Raw genomic sequence first — 18,521 nt, 5'->3', positions numbered from 1 at the left:
ATGAAAGGGACACATCAAATGGCTGCCACCTGCATAACTAACTAGGGCCGGGGACAAACTGCATCCGAGGTATGCGCCCTTAGCGGGAACTGAACTTGGGTCTCTCTGGACCGCAGGCCGACGCTCTAACCACTGAGCCAAACTGGCCAGGGCAAGAAAAAAAAATTTTTATGAAGAGAGAGAAGAGGAAAACCCAAAAGGAGGACTTGGCCAAGTCATCTGTACAAAGAAAAATGGCCCAGGAATTTGGTAGCCTGGAGGTCTTTGGTGATTCTCCCTAGAAGAGTTTTGGTTGAGTGATGGGGCTAGAAGGCAGCCTGGAGGAATAGAACGTCTGGAGGTAAGGAAGTGGAGGTAACGTGTGTGGTTAACTCCTTTTTTATGGAAGGTAGTGAGACAGGAATTGGTGGCTGGAAGGAGATTTGGGGTCAGTGGTGGGGTGTCTAATGATGGGAGAATATTCATTTCTCTGAATTGGTCATTCCCAGCAGTGTACTGATATTCTGCTGTCTTCTCCCATCTAGGATGCTGGAATTCTTGAATGCCCATTTGAGGTTTAGGATCATGATTTTAACATCATCACGGCAGATTGCTCACATTCAGGAATGTTCCTCTGTACAGGCACCAGTTGGGATCATCAGGGATGGGCTTTTTCCAGGGCGGAAGGGGCAAGGGAGTGATATGCTAGCAACCTGTGTCAGGTTAACGAGGAAGGAAGTGAAGGCGGGAGCGGGTGCTGAGAAATGTAGTGTCCGATGGGATGGCTGTTGGTTTGCATTTAAGAGAGTTAGTGAGTGGGAGGAGGAGAGTGACAGTTAAAGAGAACAAGGCTGGAAAGGATATTTTGGAGGTGGCTGGTGTCATTTCTGAGTGTGCATGGCTGGAGTGGCTTGCAGTTGGCACTGGTCATTGATGAGGAAGTAGAGATGTCCTCCAATGATCAAGGAAGAAGGGATCAGCATGGACAATGGTTTCCCCATATGGAACTTGAAAGTCATAGAGAGTAACAGGCTTTACCAGGCTTTTATTTTCCTGGGGGCCTCAGCATTTTGACTGTTGGGACTGCCTTTGACTTTGGACTTTCCGCTGAGCCCAGCAGTGCTGGGAGGGACCTTCATGGACTTGCCTGGTTTGGGTGTGGAAGGACTTCTTGGCCTTACTACCTTTCTTGGGGACCTTTACCTTGGCTGTACCTAATGAGAGGGAGCCTTCTTCACCTTGTCTGGCATCTTAGGGATCTTTCTCACCTCACTTGGTTTGGGAAGGCTCTTCTTGGTCTCACTTGCTTTCTGGGAGCCCTTCACCTTGGCTTCACTGAGTGTCTTCAAGGCTAGCATAGCAGACACCTCTCTGGGCTGGATTATCTGTTTATTCTTTGGAACTAATTTGAAGCTGCTAGTGGCTCCATTGGCCTTGGCATTGATGGTTTTCAGAAAATTTCCAGGTTTGAATTTAAGCCAAGAGGTAGATGGCACGTGTAGAGAAGAGGAAATGGAGGATTTCACTGACCACTGCACAGGGGTGACAGTACAATAAGACAGGAGAAAGACTTCCCCAGTAGACGGAACATATCAGGGAACATGGTTGTAAATTGGATCAGGAGACAGAGACGTCATACCATGAGTATGTCCCCAGGGAACTTCACTGTCCTGGAAAAAAAAGAGACCCCAAGCATTTAAGATTTACCAACATCTTCTGCTCACAACTTGTTTTGATATTTTTTCCTTTTTCTTTTTCATTAAGGGAACTTTATTTTGCGTGCGTGTGTGTGTGTGTGTGTGTGATTTCCATGAGTCATGTTAATTCTTCCTTGTTTAAACTTTTTTTTTGTTACATATGTTTCTCCTTTTTCCCCTCATTGACTCCCTCCTCCCTATCCCCTCCCACCTCATCCCCAGCTTTGTTGTCTGTGTCCATCGGTTATGCATACATGCATATAAGTTCTGTCCTTGTTTAAACTTTTGATGCAAAGCAATTTACATTTTGATTTCATTTCAGAAGGAACACATACACACACTCACCTCACTTTTTAAAAATTGGAACATATAGCCCTGTGAATCCCCAGGGTTGATTTGGCAGTATCTATGAGAATGGCAAGTGTGTACACCCCTGACCCAGCAATTTCACATATTGGAATTTTATCCTGCAGGAAAAATCTTCACAAGTACACAAGGAGATTTGGTCAGATTATTTATCACAGTTTAGCTTGTAATAGAGACAAACTGGAAGCGTTTAGGAGAATATTAAATAAATGATGATGCATCCGCTCACAAGAATACTGCACAGCCTTTTCAAAGAGGGAGGTCCAATAAAAAATAAATAAAAGAGGGAGCTCCCATGTGCTCATATGCTCACTGTGGTGAGGGGCATAGTGACCTGCAGAAATGATGTATCATGCTCCCAGTTTTGTAAAGAGAAAATGTGATTTTGCATATTTGTTTCCATTTATTCAGTAGTAGTTATTGAGCACCTACTATGGGTTGGGCACTGCTCTAGTTGCTGGGGAAACAGCTGAGAACAAATCAGACAAATCCTTGTTCTAATGGGGCTGAGATTCCAGCGAGGAAGACGATTATCAATTAGATAAATAAATAAAACACCTAGTTTGCTTGATGTGAGAAGCTGCCAAAAACAAAAAACAAAACAGGGATGAAGATGTTGGCAGGGTTGAGATTTGAGATCTGGTAGCCAGGGAAGGTAATGTTTTAGTACAACCTGAAGGAGGCGAGGGAATGAGCCCTGCTCAAATCTGGGGGAAGAGGAACCGAGGGAGAGAGAGTAGCCAATGCAAAGAATGTGTGTTAGGAAAACTCCAGAAGACAGACACCAAACTGTGAGTGGTGGTTATCTCTGGGAAGTGGGGTGTGGTAAGGACTTTTAATGATGCATTATAAATTTTAAAAAATTAAAAACAGAAGAATACAATAAGTACGTATTTCTTTTATAACTAAAATAATTTGTGTTTTAAAAAGGGAATCTTAAGGGTTGTTCAGGTGGTGTTTCTCTTCATGGTGAGGGCCCAGAAGAATCAGCCAGAAAAGTCAGTGAGTAAAGTCATATAATGGGAATGCTGAGAATTAAGAGGAAATAAGGGAAGCAAAACCAACAGGGATTTTTTTTTAATTGAGGTGAGATTTATGTAACAGAATCTAACCGTTGTAAAGTGAACAGTTCAGTGGCATTTAGCACATTCACAGTGTTGTGCAGCCATCTCATCTATCTAGTTCCAAGAATTTCCACCACCCCCAAAGGAAACTCTATCCCCATTAAGCATTTGCTCCTGAATTCTCCTCTTCCTCCAGCTCCTGCAAGTACCAAACTGCATTCTGTTTCTGTAGATTTACCTATTCTAGATAGCCAAAGGATTGAAACAGTCCAAAAGCCCATCAGTGGGTGAGCTGATAAACAAATGATAGTCTGTTCATACAGTGGAATATTATTCAGCTATGAAAATGAATGAAGTATTGATACACACTACAACATGGATGAACCCCAAATACATAATGTTGAGTAAAAGAAGCCAGACACAAAAGGCTTGTATGATCCCATTTATATGGAACGTCCAATGGAGATTTTGCAACATTTATTCTGAGCGTGATATTCAGGGTTTGGACCACATATATGTTCATGGCATTCAGCTCTTAGAATTATATCAGGTTCAAGAGAAAGCCTAGTCAGCTATGGTGAGAATGGGTGCTGATGTCCTCCACTGAAGGGAAGGGACTGAGACTTATGTGGAGGAAGGAAGGAAGGAAGGAAGGAAGGAAGAAGGAAGGAAGGAAGGAAGGAAGGAAGGAAGGAAGGAAGGAAGGAAGGAAGGAGAAAGGAAGGAAGGAAGGAAGGAAGGAGAGAAAGAAAGAAAGAAAGAAAGAAAGAAATAAAGCTAATACTAGTAGCAGCAATTGTAATAAAACAGTAAAATAAGCATTGATTGTATGATCACAATGAGATGAACCCCCTCTTATGCTTTCCTAAGTTTACATTTTCTAATCATCATAGGAACCAGAGTAAACAATAACAAAACATTTATTGAGTATGTACTATATGCTGGGCCCTGTTTTAAGTATATTGTGTTTATCCACTCATGTCATGCTCACACAGCCCTGTGAAGCAAGTGCTACTTTCCCCATTTTAAATATGAGGAAACTGAGGCTAAGAGAATGAACCTCTTTTGCCCAAGGTCAAAACCATGTCTGATCCCCAAACCCTTTCAGTTACTCTCCTGTGTGATTTTTCATGCAGATATTTTCAGTTTTCTGAGCAGAAGCATGATCTAGCTGCCCTGGGTAGACTTCTCTTTACAGAACCAAAGTGTTGAAAGTCCTTGGATAATATTAAAAAACAAATGACACATCAAATTTATTTGGTGTCGGGTTTTTAATTTTCTCTTCATTTGATTTTCCTGCTGACATAATGAATCTTTTTTGGCCTCTATTCTGTATGTGAAACGTAGATCTTTACAAATGTCTCGGAGAGTGTTGGTACTTGATGGTGGGTTTGCTTGCCCTGCCCCAGGCTTGCCTGGCATCTGGATGGGAAATGAAACTTGTGCCTCTTGTCTCTGGCCGTGGTGCTGAAAACGTCCCAGGCAGCGCCAGAGTTGCCCTTGTTAGCATGTCGTCACTGCTGGCCATCTCTTACTGATGGGCTGGTGGAGAGCTCTTTTCTAGGCTTGATTTTTGTTTGTTACTGTGTATTGGAGAGTGTGAAGCCAGGTTTGGAAAACTGTAGGCCCTTTGGATTATTGGAAGTTGAAATATTTATTAATATGACCCACTTGGGATGGGCTTTTGAGGGTGTGGACTAGCGTTCGATGGTTGATCAGTATTACATTAAATTGTGGCAGTCAGTTGGTTAGGACTCAGGTGAAGTCTAGTCCACTTGGTCTCATCCCTATGATTAAGGCCTTAGGTGTACCCCAGCTTCGATTTTTAAATAAGGGCAAAACCATCCACCTTTTCTTTCTTTCTTTTTTAATCCTCACTGAAGGATATGTTTCATTGATTTTAGAGAGAGGGAGGGGGAAGCAATAGAGAGAAACTTCAGTTGGTTGCTTCCTGTGTACACTCCGACCAGGAATCAAACTCACAGTCTAGGTATGTGCCCTGACTGGGAATTGAACCCACAACCTTTTGGTCAATGGGACAATGCCTTAACCAACTGAGCCACTTGGCCAGGGCAAAAACCATCCATCTTTTAATAAGGTTAAGCTGCCAAGTGGTCTGGGAGCCACCAGCTTTAAAGTACAGATCTTGGAGTGAGCCCTAGCTCTTCCAGTACCTCCTATATGACCTTGGGCAATTCATTTAATCTCTCTGAGCCTTGATTTCCTTATCTGGAAAATGCAACAGAACCCACCTTGTAAAATTACTGCAAGGAATTAACTGAAACAATGAGTGTAAAGTGCTTAGAAGGTGTCTGCCCAAGGAAGCGCTCAAGAAACAGCAGCTGTAACTATGGTTGTTGTGTCTGTTAATGGCCCCATAATAGTTGATCATATTGCCAAATTAAATTGTGGCTTTTGTTTAGTGGAGCAAGGATTACGTTCTACACCCATACATCTAGAGCCCTGGTACCCTCCACTCTTTTCCTGGTATTTATGACGAGCACAGAACTAACATGAAAATAAGGTCTGTCTGGATTCTCCCCACAAGCTCAACTGCTTGGTTGATTTAGTGAAGTATCTGCTTCTTCATAAAACACCCATCAGGCAGCCCCCATAGTAGAGTCAAGACCTTGATGAGTTAACAAACCTGATTTGATTTTCATACTAACAACAGGAGATTGGAAATGAGATGGGGGTGGGGGCACCACAAAGAAAAGGATGAATTACTTAGATATTCTGCAAGGTCTTGCTAAGGGGCTGGAACCATCAACCATGCCCACTTTGCAAATTGATTTTCCTTGATGTTCTGGATCTCAAGAGCAGCTCCTGTTAGCAGATGCAGCCCTCCCTCCCTCCCCAGGAAGAATTGCTTGGTCGTTTTCAGTGTCACACACAGCCCCTCTCCAGACCTCTGGGTCCTTATCAATTTAATTGAGGGGGGAGTTCTGTGCATATGCACTTGCCTGAAGGGCTGTTTGCTACTCTGCCTTCCATGAGCCATTTCAGGAGCCAGCTTTTCCTCCCATCAGGGATGCTTCTCTCCTTTCATCTCCACCACCCTCCTTCCTCCCCTTGGCCTCTTCAGCTGGCTGATTATTCTGGATCCCGCTGACACAGGTGCTTTTTCACCAACCAATCTGGAAGCAGGGAGGCTCAGCTCGGCTAGCAGAGGCATTGCTCACCGCAGCTGTGAGTTAGAACCCAGGCTTTCTAAATCAGGAGGATCAGGCACAACTTGGGGTTGGGCTGAGAAAGCCTTACTTCCCCCTGCCTGGACTGCCTTTGACTTCTGCCCGGGGCAAGACATATCTTCTCATGCCAAGAACTCAGTACCCTGTCTTTGTGTCTGTGCACCAGCCACATCATTGTTTATTTCAAGGAGCTTGTTGTGTCCTTAACATGCCCACAGAAACTTGGCATGAGATGGAGTTTGGGAAGAGGTGCAGAAAGCAGGACCCACCCACCCTTCTTTCTTGCACAGGTGTTTATTGAGCAACTACTATACTATATAACATATGCTCTCTTAGGTGCTGAGACCAAAGCAGTGAACAAAGTAGACAAAAATCCCTGCTTGAATAGAGCTTACAGTGTAGTAGGGGAGACAAACAGTGAAAGAGAGAAAGAAGAAAAATAAAGCAGATATTTGGGGACAAAAACCAAGGAAAAGAATGAAGCAGGAGGAGGGGGTTGAAGGCCTCACTGAGGATATAACATCTGAGTAAAGACCTAAAGTGAGGGAGGGAACCAGGTAGGTCTCTGGGTAAAGAGCATCCCTGGAGTGGGAACAGCAGATTCAAAGGCTCTGGGGCAGGAGCCGCCTGCTGTGTTTGGGGAACCTGGAGGAAATTGGTGTGGTTGCAGTTGAGTAAACAGGGAGAATGGAGAAGATGAGGGCAGGGAGATGATGGGGGCAGGTCATGCAGGGCCCTGCTGGCTGCCAGGAGGACTTGAGTTTTCTTCTGAGTGAAATGGGAGCCAAGGGAAGGCAGTGAGTGACTACTTCCGCATGCCTTAAATCATAATTTTCTTTTTGCTTATTTGTCTTATTCCAACATTGCTCTTGTTTCATCAAGATCTTAGGTTTCTTATCAGCTCCCTTGCCTGAGTGGTTGCAGAAGACCAGGACTGCTGAATTCTCCTGGGGTCAGAACATGGAGGAGAAAGCTTGGGGGAGAAAGAACCCCCCCCCCCCAGTTCTTTTGGGATGACTCAAAGCCACAATTACCTGGGCTCCTCCTGCCCCTGAAATAGATTGAAGACAGCGCTTGCTAAACTTCAGTGTGCACACAGATCCCCTGAAGCTCTTGCTAAAATAAAATGCAGCTTCTGACTCAGCGGGTTGGCCTGGGGTCTGAGACTGCATTTCAGTGGGTGCTGCCAATGCTGCCGGTCCTGTGAGGGTCTGAGGTCAGTGTTGCACATTCCCTTCTGGGGCATGTCTGCGGACATTGGCTGGGTCTGTTGGTGCAGGGAGGGAGAGAGAGATGAAATTTGATAGCCAGTGTGACTGTGTCAGACAAGAACTAAAAAAAGTCAGAAATAAGGGAGGAAGGGGCAGCCTCATTCCATTTGCCAGCATGCAGACTAAGGTTTCATTGCTGCACCCAGAGAGCTCTGGGTCTGAAATCCAGGTGACACTGTGCACCTGATAATGCAGCCCATCAAAGTGCTGCTTGCTGCCGGCCTTCTGGGACACTTCCTGGAACCTCAACTTGAAACTGATGCAAAGTAAGTCACATCCCAGCTGTTTGGGGGCAGGAGGCCAGGGTGCCAGAGAAATGAGAAGGCAGCTTAATGCAGAAGTAAGCAGGGAGCTAGTTGGCAGGGAGGGGAAGCGAAATCATCAGATTCAAATCATGATTTCAGAAGCATCGGCAAGGGGAGGCCAGAGAAGGGCTTGGCATTGTTTCTCTGTGTACAAATATTGTCTCTTATTTTCTGGGCTGCAGGGTGAGGCAGAATGGAGTATTTGTGTAACAGAGCCCAGCTTTGTTCTCTGTGCTCCTAATGACTGTCAGCTCGGAGGCAGGAAGCCAATCAGAGACGATCATCGGCAAGGCTGGCTTTTGTTGGCTCCCCAAATTGCCCTGAGACTCAGATTTGCTTTTCAAAGTGTGCATGGAGTGCTACTCAGCTGCTTTCAGCTGGAGGCAAAGGCTGGAGCTGGTGACAAAGAAGGGCCGGTTTTCCTGCCTTACGTAGATTTTTCTCCCAGGTTTTCTGTTTCAGACTCTGTTTTCCCACCTGGAAAATGGGTATATGGTCCAACTCTTCCAGCCTTTAAGATCCCTTGGTTTTGTGGAGCCAAACCTAACTCTAGAGCCTAAAGGGAGACTGGAATTGGTTAGTAAGTTTCCAAGGGAGAAAGCTGGAAAGAAGGCAGCAGCTTAACATGGCCAAGTTCACCACGACACGCTGTTTGATCCTTCTGCTCATGATATCTGTGTCCCAGAAGACACGTGGCAGTGCCTGGGAATCGCTTTTAGTTGTCATAAGTTCTGGTTGTCATAACTGGAGAGGAGGGGATGCTACTGGCATCTAGCGGGTGGGGACCAAGGCTGCTGCTCAACATCCTACAGTGCACAGGACACCTCACCCTAGAGCAGTGGTTCTCAACCTTCCTAATGCTGCGACCCTTTAATATAGTTCCTCATGGTGTGTTGACCCCCAACCATAAAATTATTTTTGTTGCTACTTCATAACAGTAATTTTGCTACTGTTATGTCTTAGGCAACCCCTGTGAAAGGGTCGTTCGACCCCCAAAGGGGTTGCGACCCACAGGTTGAGAACCGCTGCCCTAGAGAATGATCCGGCTCCAGATGTCAGTAGTGCCAAGATTGGGTACCCTGCTCCAGAGTAAGCAATACCTTCTGCTTCTTCCCTCTAGCATCCATTTCTCCACACCTAAACCTTCTTCTCAGAGTTTGCCAGCTTCTTTTATCAAGGCTGTTGGACAGGGGGTGCTTCTGCAGATCTGACAGGGGAACAGGGGACATTCCTACTTACCAGCTGATCATTGGATGAAGCCCTAATATGAACAGAGCAGGATAGACCCTCTCCAAGTGCAGACCATCCGGTGGGACTCTGGTGATCTGGTTAGCCCCAGGGCGGGTTCCCAGGATGCAGGGAGGGGGACCGAATGCTGGAGATGGCCACATGGACTGCCCCTTCCCTCCCTCAGATCTTCAAAGGACAGCTTCTCGGAGGCCTGCCCTCACCACTACATTATTTTATTATTGAGGTGAAATTCACATAACAATATTATCCATTTTAAAGTAACTAATTCAGTGGCATTTAGTACATTCACAATGTTGTACAGCTGTCACCTCTGTTTATTTACAAAACATTGAGCAGTCACTCCCCAATTCCCCTCCCCCAGCCCTGGCACCCACCACTCTGCTTTCTGTTTCTGTGGATGTGCCCATTCTGGACATTTTATATCAATGGAATTTATACACTTTGTGGTCTTTTGTGTCTGGCTTCTCTCACTCAGCATAAAGTTTTTGAGGTTCATCCACATTGTAGTATGTGTCGGTGCTTCATTTTTATGGCTAATATGCCATTTTATGAATACACCACATTTTGTTTTACAATTCAGTAATTGATGAACATTTGGGTTATTTCTACCTTTTGGTGATTATGAATAGTGCTGCTGTGAACATGCATGTTCAAGTATTTGTTTGAGTATCTGTTTCCCATTTCTTTTGTTCATATCCCTAGGAGTGTGACTGCTGGATCATATGGTAATTCTATGTTTAACTTTTTGAGGGACCACAAAATTATTTTCCACAGTGACTACACCATTTTATATCACCACCAGCAATGCACAACAGTTCCAGTTTCTCACATCCTTGCCAACACTTACTGTTCTGTTTGTTGTTTTTTAATTTTTTTTTTCTTTATTTTAGAGAGAGAAGAAGGATAGGGAGAGAGAGAGATAGAAACATTGATTGGCTGCCTCCTGCATGCCCCCCACTGGGGACCAGGCCCACAACCTGGGCATGTGCCCTGACCGGGAATTGAAACAGCAACCTCCTGGTGAATGGGTCGATGCTCAACCACTAAGCCACACCTGCCAGGCTGTTTTCTGTTTTTAATTCTAGCAATCCTAGTGATATCTCATTGTGGCTCAGATTTGCATTTTTGTAATGGCTAATGGCGTTGAGCATCTTTTCATGTGTTTGTTGGCTATTTGAATATCTACTTTAGAGAAATGTCTAAACAAGCACTTTGTCCATTTTTTCAGTTGGTTGTTTCTTTGTAGGTGTTCTTTATATATTCTGGATACTAGACCCTCATCAGACATATGGTTTGCAAATATTTTCTCCTGTTATGTTGGCTACCTTTTCACTTTCTTGATAAGAAAGTGCTCTTTGATGCACAAAAGTTTCAAATTTTGACAAAGTCCAATTTATCAATTTTTTTTCTTTTGTTTCGTGTGCTTTTGGTGTCATATCTGACCACCATATTTTAAATTACAACCTACGACCTTCTTTCCTGCTTTTTTTCCCCCATAGCACACCATCTTCTAAGGTACTGTATAATGTGGTTATCTCACTCAACTTCTCCTCCCTGAGGGCCGAGATTTTTCCGTTTTACTCTCCACTGTGTCCTTAGCGCCCAGAATAGGGCCTGGCGCACAGCAAGTGCTGAATTCATTTTTGTCCAATGAATGTTGGAGGTGAGATGGAGGAAGAATATCCACATTTTCCTTAAGAAGTCATCTGCAGGGGTCTTAGGGCAGAGAAATGACTCTGTATCAGACTGTAATGGTGGATACATGTCATGACACATTTGCTCAAACTCATGGACTGCTCAGCACCAACAGGGAGCCCTAACATCAGCTATGGACTTTGAGTTACTGTGATGTGTCCACGTAGAATCATCGGTTTTAACAAATGTACCACTCTGGGGGCGGATGTTGATAGTAGCAGAGTCTGTGCATGTAGGGGATAGCGGGCATGTGGGAAATCTCTGTACCTTTTGCTTAATTTTGCTGTGAACCTAAACAAGCTGGAAAGTTTTTCCTTAATTCTCCAATACTCCCTTTGAATATATGATTTTAGCCACCATCATAGCAAACTGCATCGTCCTCGCCCTGGAGCAGCACCTGCCTGACGATGACAAGACCCCCATGTCTGAACGGCTGGTGAGTGAGGTCTCTCTTAGGGGTCTCTCCTTTGCTTTGTGGCAAAGGGATGTGGCGATAGGAGCAGAGGGCCACCCTCGGGCTTGGAGCCAAGAGCTGGATCCTGGGTCCCCTCTCTGGGAAAGCCTAAATTTCATGAATACCAATAATCCGGGAAGAGAGATGCCTTCACTGCCCATCCCCGACCCCTGCCCCACACTAGACCTGGTGTCAACCAGGAGGGGTGGGTGAGAGTGGTCACATTGTCCATGAAGATATCACATTCAAACCAAAATTCTTGTGAAAAATTTGGACCATACACCAAAATACAGAGAACAGCAAAAAAGAACCCCCTGCCACACGAATCTATCCTCCAGATTCAGCAATTGTCAAGATTTTGCCTCATTTGTATTTTCTGTCCTTTTTTATTTTCATGGTTTGTCTTTCTTGGACAGTGTTTTTGTTGTTTATTTGTTTTTTAAGGCACACCCCAGACATATCCATTTGTAGCTGTATATCTACATTTGCTAAAAATACGAGCATTTTCTTACATCACCACAGTTAGGTGTTCATACCCAACACAATGAACAGTGGTTTCCAAGGGATCAGCTAAGACCCAGTCAGTAGTCACATTTCTGCGATTGTCTTGGAAATGGCATTTTACAGTTGATTTGTTTGAACCAAGATCCAAACATGATCTAGATTTTGTTATGTCACTTAAGACTTTTAATCTAGAGCAATATATTCTCTCCTCCTGTCATTGCCTTATTGCAGAAACCAGTCCAGATGCCCTAAGCAGTGTCCCACATTCTGATTTTTGCCTGGTGGCTTCCTTATGATGTCATTTAGCTTATTTCTCCATCCCCTGTGTTTCCTATACCTGGATGTCAGCTCTGGAGGACATTCAAAGTTCTCATTCAAAGTTGCTCATTTGGTAATAGTGCAGAGCTGAAAACTAGCATGAAGACCCTTCCTCAACATCCCAGTGATCCTCCAGCTCCTTGGGTCCCCTCCTGGCATTCTGACAACACTTGGAGGAGACCTCTCTCCTTTCTGTCACTCTTAGAGCCAGTTGTAGTGGCTCCTGTGTAGAGAGAGGAGGGTGTCAGAATCCACTGGTTTCTAATCTGTACAGTATCGATGGTCTCAAGACTTGTAAATTTTAATAGTTATGCAATATAATCTGTACTTCAAAAAGATAGAACTAGCCTCCAAAATTAGAATTTCAAGACTTGTTTTTTAAGACTTTTAAATTGATTTTAGAGAGAGAGGGAGAGAGAAACACTGATTAGCTGCCTCCTGCATGCCCCTTACCAGGGATCAAGCCCACAGCCCAGTTATATGCCCTGACTGGGAATCGAACTGGCAACCTTTTGGTTTATGAGATGATGCCCAACCAACCAAGCCACACTGGCCAGGACAAGACTTTTTGTGTTTTTGCTTGAGATGAAGCTTTGTTAAGAGAGTCAATTGAAAGAATAGTAAGCAAATAGCCATGACAAGCTGATATACAAAAAATGAAGGCAGATGCAAATGATTGAAGCTTGAGAAACGTCATAACAGATGGGAGAATGTCCATGTAGAGGCTCTGACAGAGTGGAGCTTATAGCTTAATTTCAATTGCTATAGACTAGCAGCTGGAAGCCACGACCGGTGGGAGGTCCAGCGAAAGGCTGGGGGCAGAGGTACTGGCCATTTGCCAGCCAGCACAGAAGTATCCTTCCAATATTTTAGCAACCTGAACATCTGTGCTGGTGCATACCAGCTGAGAACCATCACAAGTGTCAGACTTGGGGGTGAAGTCGGTGCACAGAGTCCAACCTCAAAGGCCTTGAGTGATGTGTATGACAAGTAAACAGGCTAAACCAGTGCCTTCTGGTAGAATTTTCTGCATTGATGGGAACGTTCTCTCCATCTGCACTTTCTAATGTGGAAGCCATTGGAAAAGTAGCTAGTGTGACTGCAAAATTGAATCCTTCATTTTATTTCATTCAAATTTATTCAAATTTAAGCAGCAAATGTAACCAGTGGCTGCTCTATTGGACAGCGCAGGTCCAAACAATTTTACTTGTCCAAGTGGTATGTGAAGTTGACCAAAAGGAAAGAAGGAGGGTGTTTTCCACTTGTGTCTGTTTCTCTTGCAAAGGCCTTCAGGCAAGAGAATTCCAGGAAAGATGTGGTGGAGGGCAGGGAGCACTGGAGGGTTTGAGTGGTGAGGGGAGGTGGGTGCAGACCTCCAGGTGGGCTAGTTCCCTGATCATGACACCTCTGCCCAGCCAAAGACCCTGACCTTACCCTCTCTCCCTTCCAGGATGACACAGAACCATACTTCATTGGAATTTTTTGTTTCGAGGCTGGCATTAAAATCATCGCCCTTGGGTTTGCCTTCCACAAAGGCTCTTACTTGAGGAATGGTTGGAACGTGATGGACTTCGTGGTGGTGCTAACAGGGTAAGCAGAGTGTGCTGTGTTTCTTGGAATTATCTTGAATTACAAGGACTTTGGAAATGTAACAATTGGTGTGGTCCAGGCTAGGCTCCAGGAGACTGAGCCCCCATGTTCTCCTGCCTTCTTTCACCCCACCTCCTAATCTCAGCTGCATATTACAGCAGATGCTTTCTGTTACAATTAGAATAATAGCTTATTAGAGTCGACTGCTTCCAAAGTGCTTTATGTGCACCCTCTCATTTAATCCTCACAACAACTCAATGAATTAAGAAATATTAATATTCCCATGTGACCACTGAGGAGTCAGAAGCCCAGAGAGGAACTTGCCTGAGATCACCCAGCTAGTAAGTAATGGAACTGGGATTTGAAGCTGAGAATATGTGATCACAGAAGTCAAGTTTTTTGGTTTTTGTTAATCCTCACCCAAGGATATTTTTTCATTGATTTTTTTTTTTTCTGACTTGAGTGGAATGGAAGGAGGGGAAGAGAGAGAGAAACATTGATGTGAGTACACACATTGATTGGTTGCCTCCTGCATGATAAGATCACACCTACAACCCAGGTACTTGCCCTTGACCAAGGATCAAACCTGCGACCCCTTGGTCTGCAGGCTGATGCTCTAACCACTGAGCCAAACTAACCAGGTCCAGAAGTCAAGTTTTTAGCTATTATACATTCATGGCCTTTTGCTTTGCCTGGGGATGTCTTGCCCCTATTTTAAATTGGTTAATGTTTGTTGAGGACTTTTGGGTGCAAGAGATTGTCGGTAGGACTGTGGAGAAAAACATGTCTAGATGGTGCAGTCAGTGCCTTCGAGGAGTTTTCAGATCTGTGTATGGTGAACCGTAGTTGAAAGGTAGGTGTGTATACACTTTCCATCAAGGACCTTGTATAAGGTAACTGCAGCTACTATAACAAAACAAAACCAGATAATGATTTGAACACAGCAGAAGTTTATTTCTCATTCATTTTAAGTCCAAAACAACTGTTCTTCATTGGCAGGTTTCTCTCCTCTTAACAGGGCCCCAGGCCTTGCTACACTGTGGTTCCTCATTGTTAACCCACAGCTTCTAAGAACTCTGCTTATCTGCATCAAACCACAGAAGAGAAATGAGCAGGGAAGGTGATACTCGGGAGGTTTATAAGCCTGGCCAGGACCTGGCATGTATTCCAGTCATATGCCTTTGTCTAGAGCCAGTCACATGCCCACATATCACTGCAAGGGAAGCTGGGAAATTTGAGACTGTGTATAGACAGGAAGGGAAATGGATTTGGTGAGTGGCCAGCCAATCTCTGTCACAGTCCCCAAAGCCCTTTATCAGATCCCAGTATGGACATTACCATTTTGTGTTGATTTCTGCCTCCTCTGCCCACCAACTCCTCTCCCTTGAGCTAAGTCTGGCTCTGCTCTTCCAAGACCCCTCTTTGTTGGGAGGCCTTCCTCATAGTTCTCCTCTGTGGGGTCATGTTTCTATTCTCACTTCTGTTGCTGGTTTAGGTCCTGTCTCTCTTGGCAGATGCCATGGGTCTTAGCACTCATGCTGTGTTGGCGAGGCTCTCACTATGCGGGTTTTGAGACCATATGTTTGTTCAGAGCAATGTTGCTTCTCACAGTAGGAGCTGAGTCATATGGCTGTTTCAGTAGAGGCCATCAGAGGTGAGGAACCTGCGGTGAGGACTCTGAGGTAGCTCTAGCAGGTGGGTGTTTCCTAAGGGACTTCTGTTGGCTGTGCCCACTGTCCTATGGCTTGGGACCTTGGCAGGTTCTAGAGACATGTCTTGGCATTGGCACTTTTCTCTTAGCTTGCTAGGAAACTTGTCTGTGAAATAGTCCAGTGGCTGACTTTGTTGTTGTTGTTTAAAAATGTATAATGCGAACAGTCAGACATTCTAAAAGAAGTAGAGCCCTGGCTGGTTTGGCTCAGCGGTTGGAGCATTGGCCTGTGGACCAGAGAGTCCTGGGTTCAGTTCCCGCTAGGGACATGTACCAAAAATAAAAAATAAAAAAAAGAATAAAAGAAGTAGAGGACAATAGAATAAATACCTGTGTATGCAAATATTTATTGAATGACTATTTAGTGTACACTTACTATGCACCAGGCTCTGGGACATTGCAGTGAACAAAACAGACAAAAGTCTCTTCTGTTGTGGAACTGATATTCTAGTGATGAAGAAAGACAGAATGAATGAATGAATGAATGAATGAATGAATGAATGAATGAAATATCTAGTGTAGATGGTGGTGAGGGCTACAGAGAAATAATAAATCAGGGAAGGGGTGGGATGTATTATGGGCAGGAGGGCTAGAAGCCAGGGAAGATTTTATTGGGAGGGTGATATTTGAATGAAAACCTGAAGGAGGTGAGTGAATGAGCCATGAGGATAGTTGAAGGAGGAAAGTGAGAGGAAGAGGGAATAGCAGGTACAAAGGCCCTGAGGCTGGACTGTGTTTGATGAACAGTGGAGGCCATGGTGGCTGGAGCAAAGTGATGGAGGGAGAATAGAAGAGAAGAGGGCAGGGAGGTGATGGAGCAACCCACCATTAAAATGAACTTTCTAGTACAGTGTAAGTCCCTGTGTTCCTTTTTCTGGCCCCATTCCTTTCTCTTTCTTGAATTTTGTTTATCATTTCCATTTATACATTTACAGTTTGATTAAAGAAATATATACATATGGCACTGTTTTGTATGCTTTACGTTTCTCTATAAATGTTTTCTTCTACAACCTGCCTCTCGCACTCAGCATGAAATTAGTCTGATTGACAATACCAGGTCTCATTCACCCATTTTCACTACTACTTAGTATTCTGCAATATAAGTATACTACCAGGTATTTATCCATTGGGGTTGTTTCCAGCTTTGGGCTATTTTGAACCAAGCTGTCCCCTTGTTCTTGCGAGTGGATTTCTCTAGGGCATATACCCAGGAGTGGAATTGCTGAGTCGTGTACCGTACACATCCTCAGCTTCGCTAGACATTGCCAAATTACTCTGCAAAGTGGTTGTGCCAATTTATGCTCCCTGGGGGCTGGCTTTTGCTGGCAGGGGCTGGCTTGACCTTGCTGGCAGGAAGGAGCCTTAAAAACCCCTGCTTTTTGCCCTGGCCAGGTGATTCAGTTGGTTGGAGCATTGTCCCGTATACCAAAAGGTTGCGAGTTTGATTCCCGGTCTGTGCACATACATAGGTTGTGGGTTTGATCACTGATCAGGGCACATATGGGAGGCAGCTGATTGATGTTTCTCTCACATCTCTCTCTCTCTGTCTCTCTTTCTCTCTCTTCCCCTTCCTCTCTCTCTAAAAATCAATGAACATATGCTCAGGTGATGATTAAAAACAAAACAAAAAAACACCTTGTTTGTTTTTTTTTCCTCACCCGAGGACATCTTTCCATTTTTGTTCAGGTAGAGTGGGAGGGAGAGAGAGGAACAGAGAGAAACATCGATGTGAAAGGAACACATCAAGTGGCTGCCACCCGCACAACCGACCAGGGCCGGGGACAAACTGCAACCGAGGTATGTGCCCCTAGCGGGAACCGAACCCGGGTCCCAGGACCGCAGGCCGACGCTCTAACCGCTGAACCAAACTGGCCAGGGCGAAAAAAACACCTTGTTTTTTAATAACATGGTTCTTAAAACACCTGGGAATGCTCACACACCATTGAGCATGTAGCAAGTGTCGCTGAGTAGTCAATACATTGAAAGGTGGCCATTTGATGGGTCACTTTGCCAGTTGGATGTTTGTATCTGCTCCTTGATTACAACAAGGCAATCTTTTTTCCTACTTTTGTGACATCTGATAAACCTCTAGAGGATAAATTCTCCATCAGGGCAGATAGATCCTAAGGATGGAAACCCATAGTTGTATCCATGAATCCTTTAAAATTGCATGCAGCCCTGGCCGATTTGGCTCAGTGGTTTGAGTGTTGGCCCACAGACCGAAGGATCTTGGGTTTGATTCCCAGTCAAGGGCATGTACCTGGGTTGCAGGTTCAATCCCTGATCTCTGGGATAGTGCAGGAGGCAACCAATCAATGTGTCTCTTTCACATTGATGTTTCTCTATCTTTTTTTCCCTCCGTGCCTTCCACTCTATCTAAAAATCAATGGAAAAATATCCTCAGGTAAGGATAAAAATAAAAATAATAAAATTGCATACAAATTTTGTGTGTGTGTGTGTGTGTGTGTGTGTGTGTGTGTGTTTTTCCCCTGGTCTTTAGTTTTCATTAGATTCTCAGGGGGTCCTGGTCCTAAAATCACAAGGCGTCACTATTGTAGGTTTCTATTCTTTCCTTATCCCATTCTCCTTTCCTTCTTTCTCCCTCTTGCATTATTTTCTCTTGCTTTTCTTGCTCTTATTTCTACAATTATCAACCACCCTTCTTTTTTGTCTGTTGGTTCTATCTCCTTCAAATTCAGGCACATAGCTCAGATTTCATTATTTCAAATTCCAAGGGGCCATTTAGTCTTCTGTTGGGTTAAACACTGAGAACAGGAAACTAAAAGCTCTGCAAACCTAACCTTCTGTTCAGTGTCACTGGGGAGCAAAGGCAGTCAGCTCTTTACTGCTTGTTCAATGGGTGGGGATTCGGGTCTCTTAATTTGACATTGAGACAAACATGATTTTAATGAGCACTTTTCTGATTAACTAATTGTCTTCTCACATTTCTAAGCAAACCACAGCGTTAAAACACCATTAATTTTTTTCATGGACTACCCAGGTTTATTCCTTCTTGTGTAAAGATCTCACCCATGGATTTTTGTTTGTTTATTTGTTCTGTGTAGCTCAAGGCCTCAGAGAAATTCTAACTTTCAACTTTAATCAGACCCCTTTAAAGTGGACTT

General features: G+C 44.3%; 1 protein-coding gene across 3 annotated transcripts in view; it reads left to right on the top strand.

Annotated features, from left to right (window-relative positions):
• The window catches only part of CACNA1A (calcium voltage-gated channel subunit alpha1 A), a 225,827-nt gene that overhangs the window by 29,194 nt on the left and 178,112 nt on the right, over positions 1-18,521 (top strand). For all 3 annotated transcript variants that reach the window (XM_036240417.1, XM_036240416.1, XM_036240418.1), the window contains exons 2-3: positions 11,150-11,255; positions 13,546-13,685. In XM_036240417.1, the coding sequence (XP_036096310.1) occupies positions 11,150-11,255; positions 13,546-13,685 (246 nt within the window). The remainder of the gene's footprint in view (positions 1-11,149; positions 11,256-13,545; positions 13,686-18,521) is intronic.

This window comes from Molossus molossus, unplaced genomic scaffold (assembly GCF_014108415.1).
Source record: "Molossus molossus isolate mMolMol1 unplaced genomic scaffold, mMolMol1.p scaffold_m16_p_4, whole genome shotgun sequence".
NCBI classification, from domain to species: Eukaryota; Metazoa; Chordata; class Mammalia; order Chiroptera; family Molossidae; genus Molossus; species Molossus molossus.
Note: the sequence above shows the minus strand (reverse complement) of the source record. Positions and strands in the feature narration are given on the sequence as shown.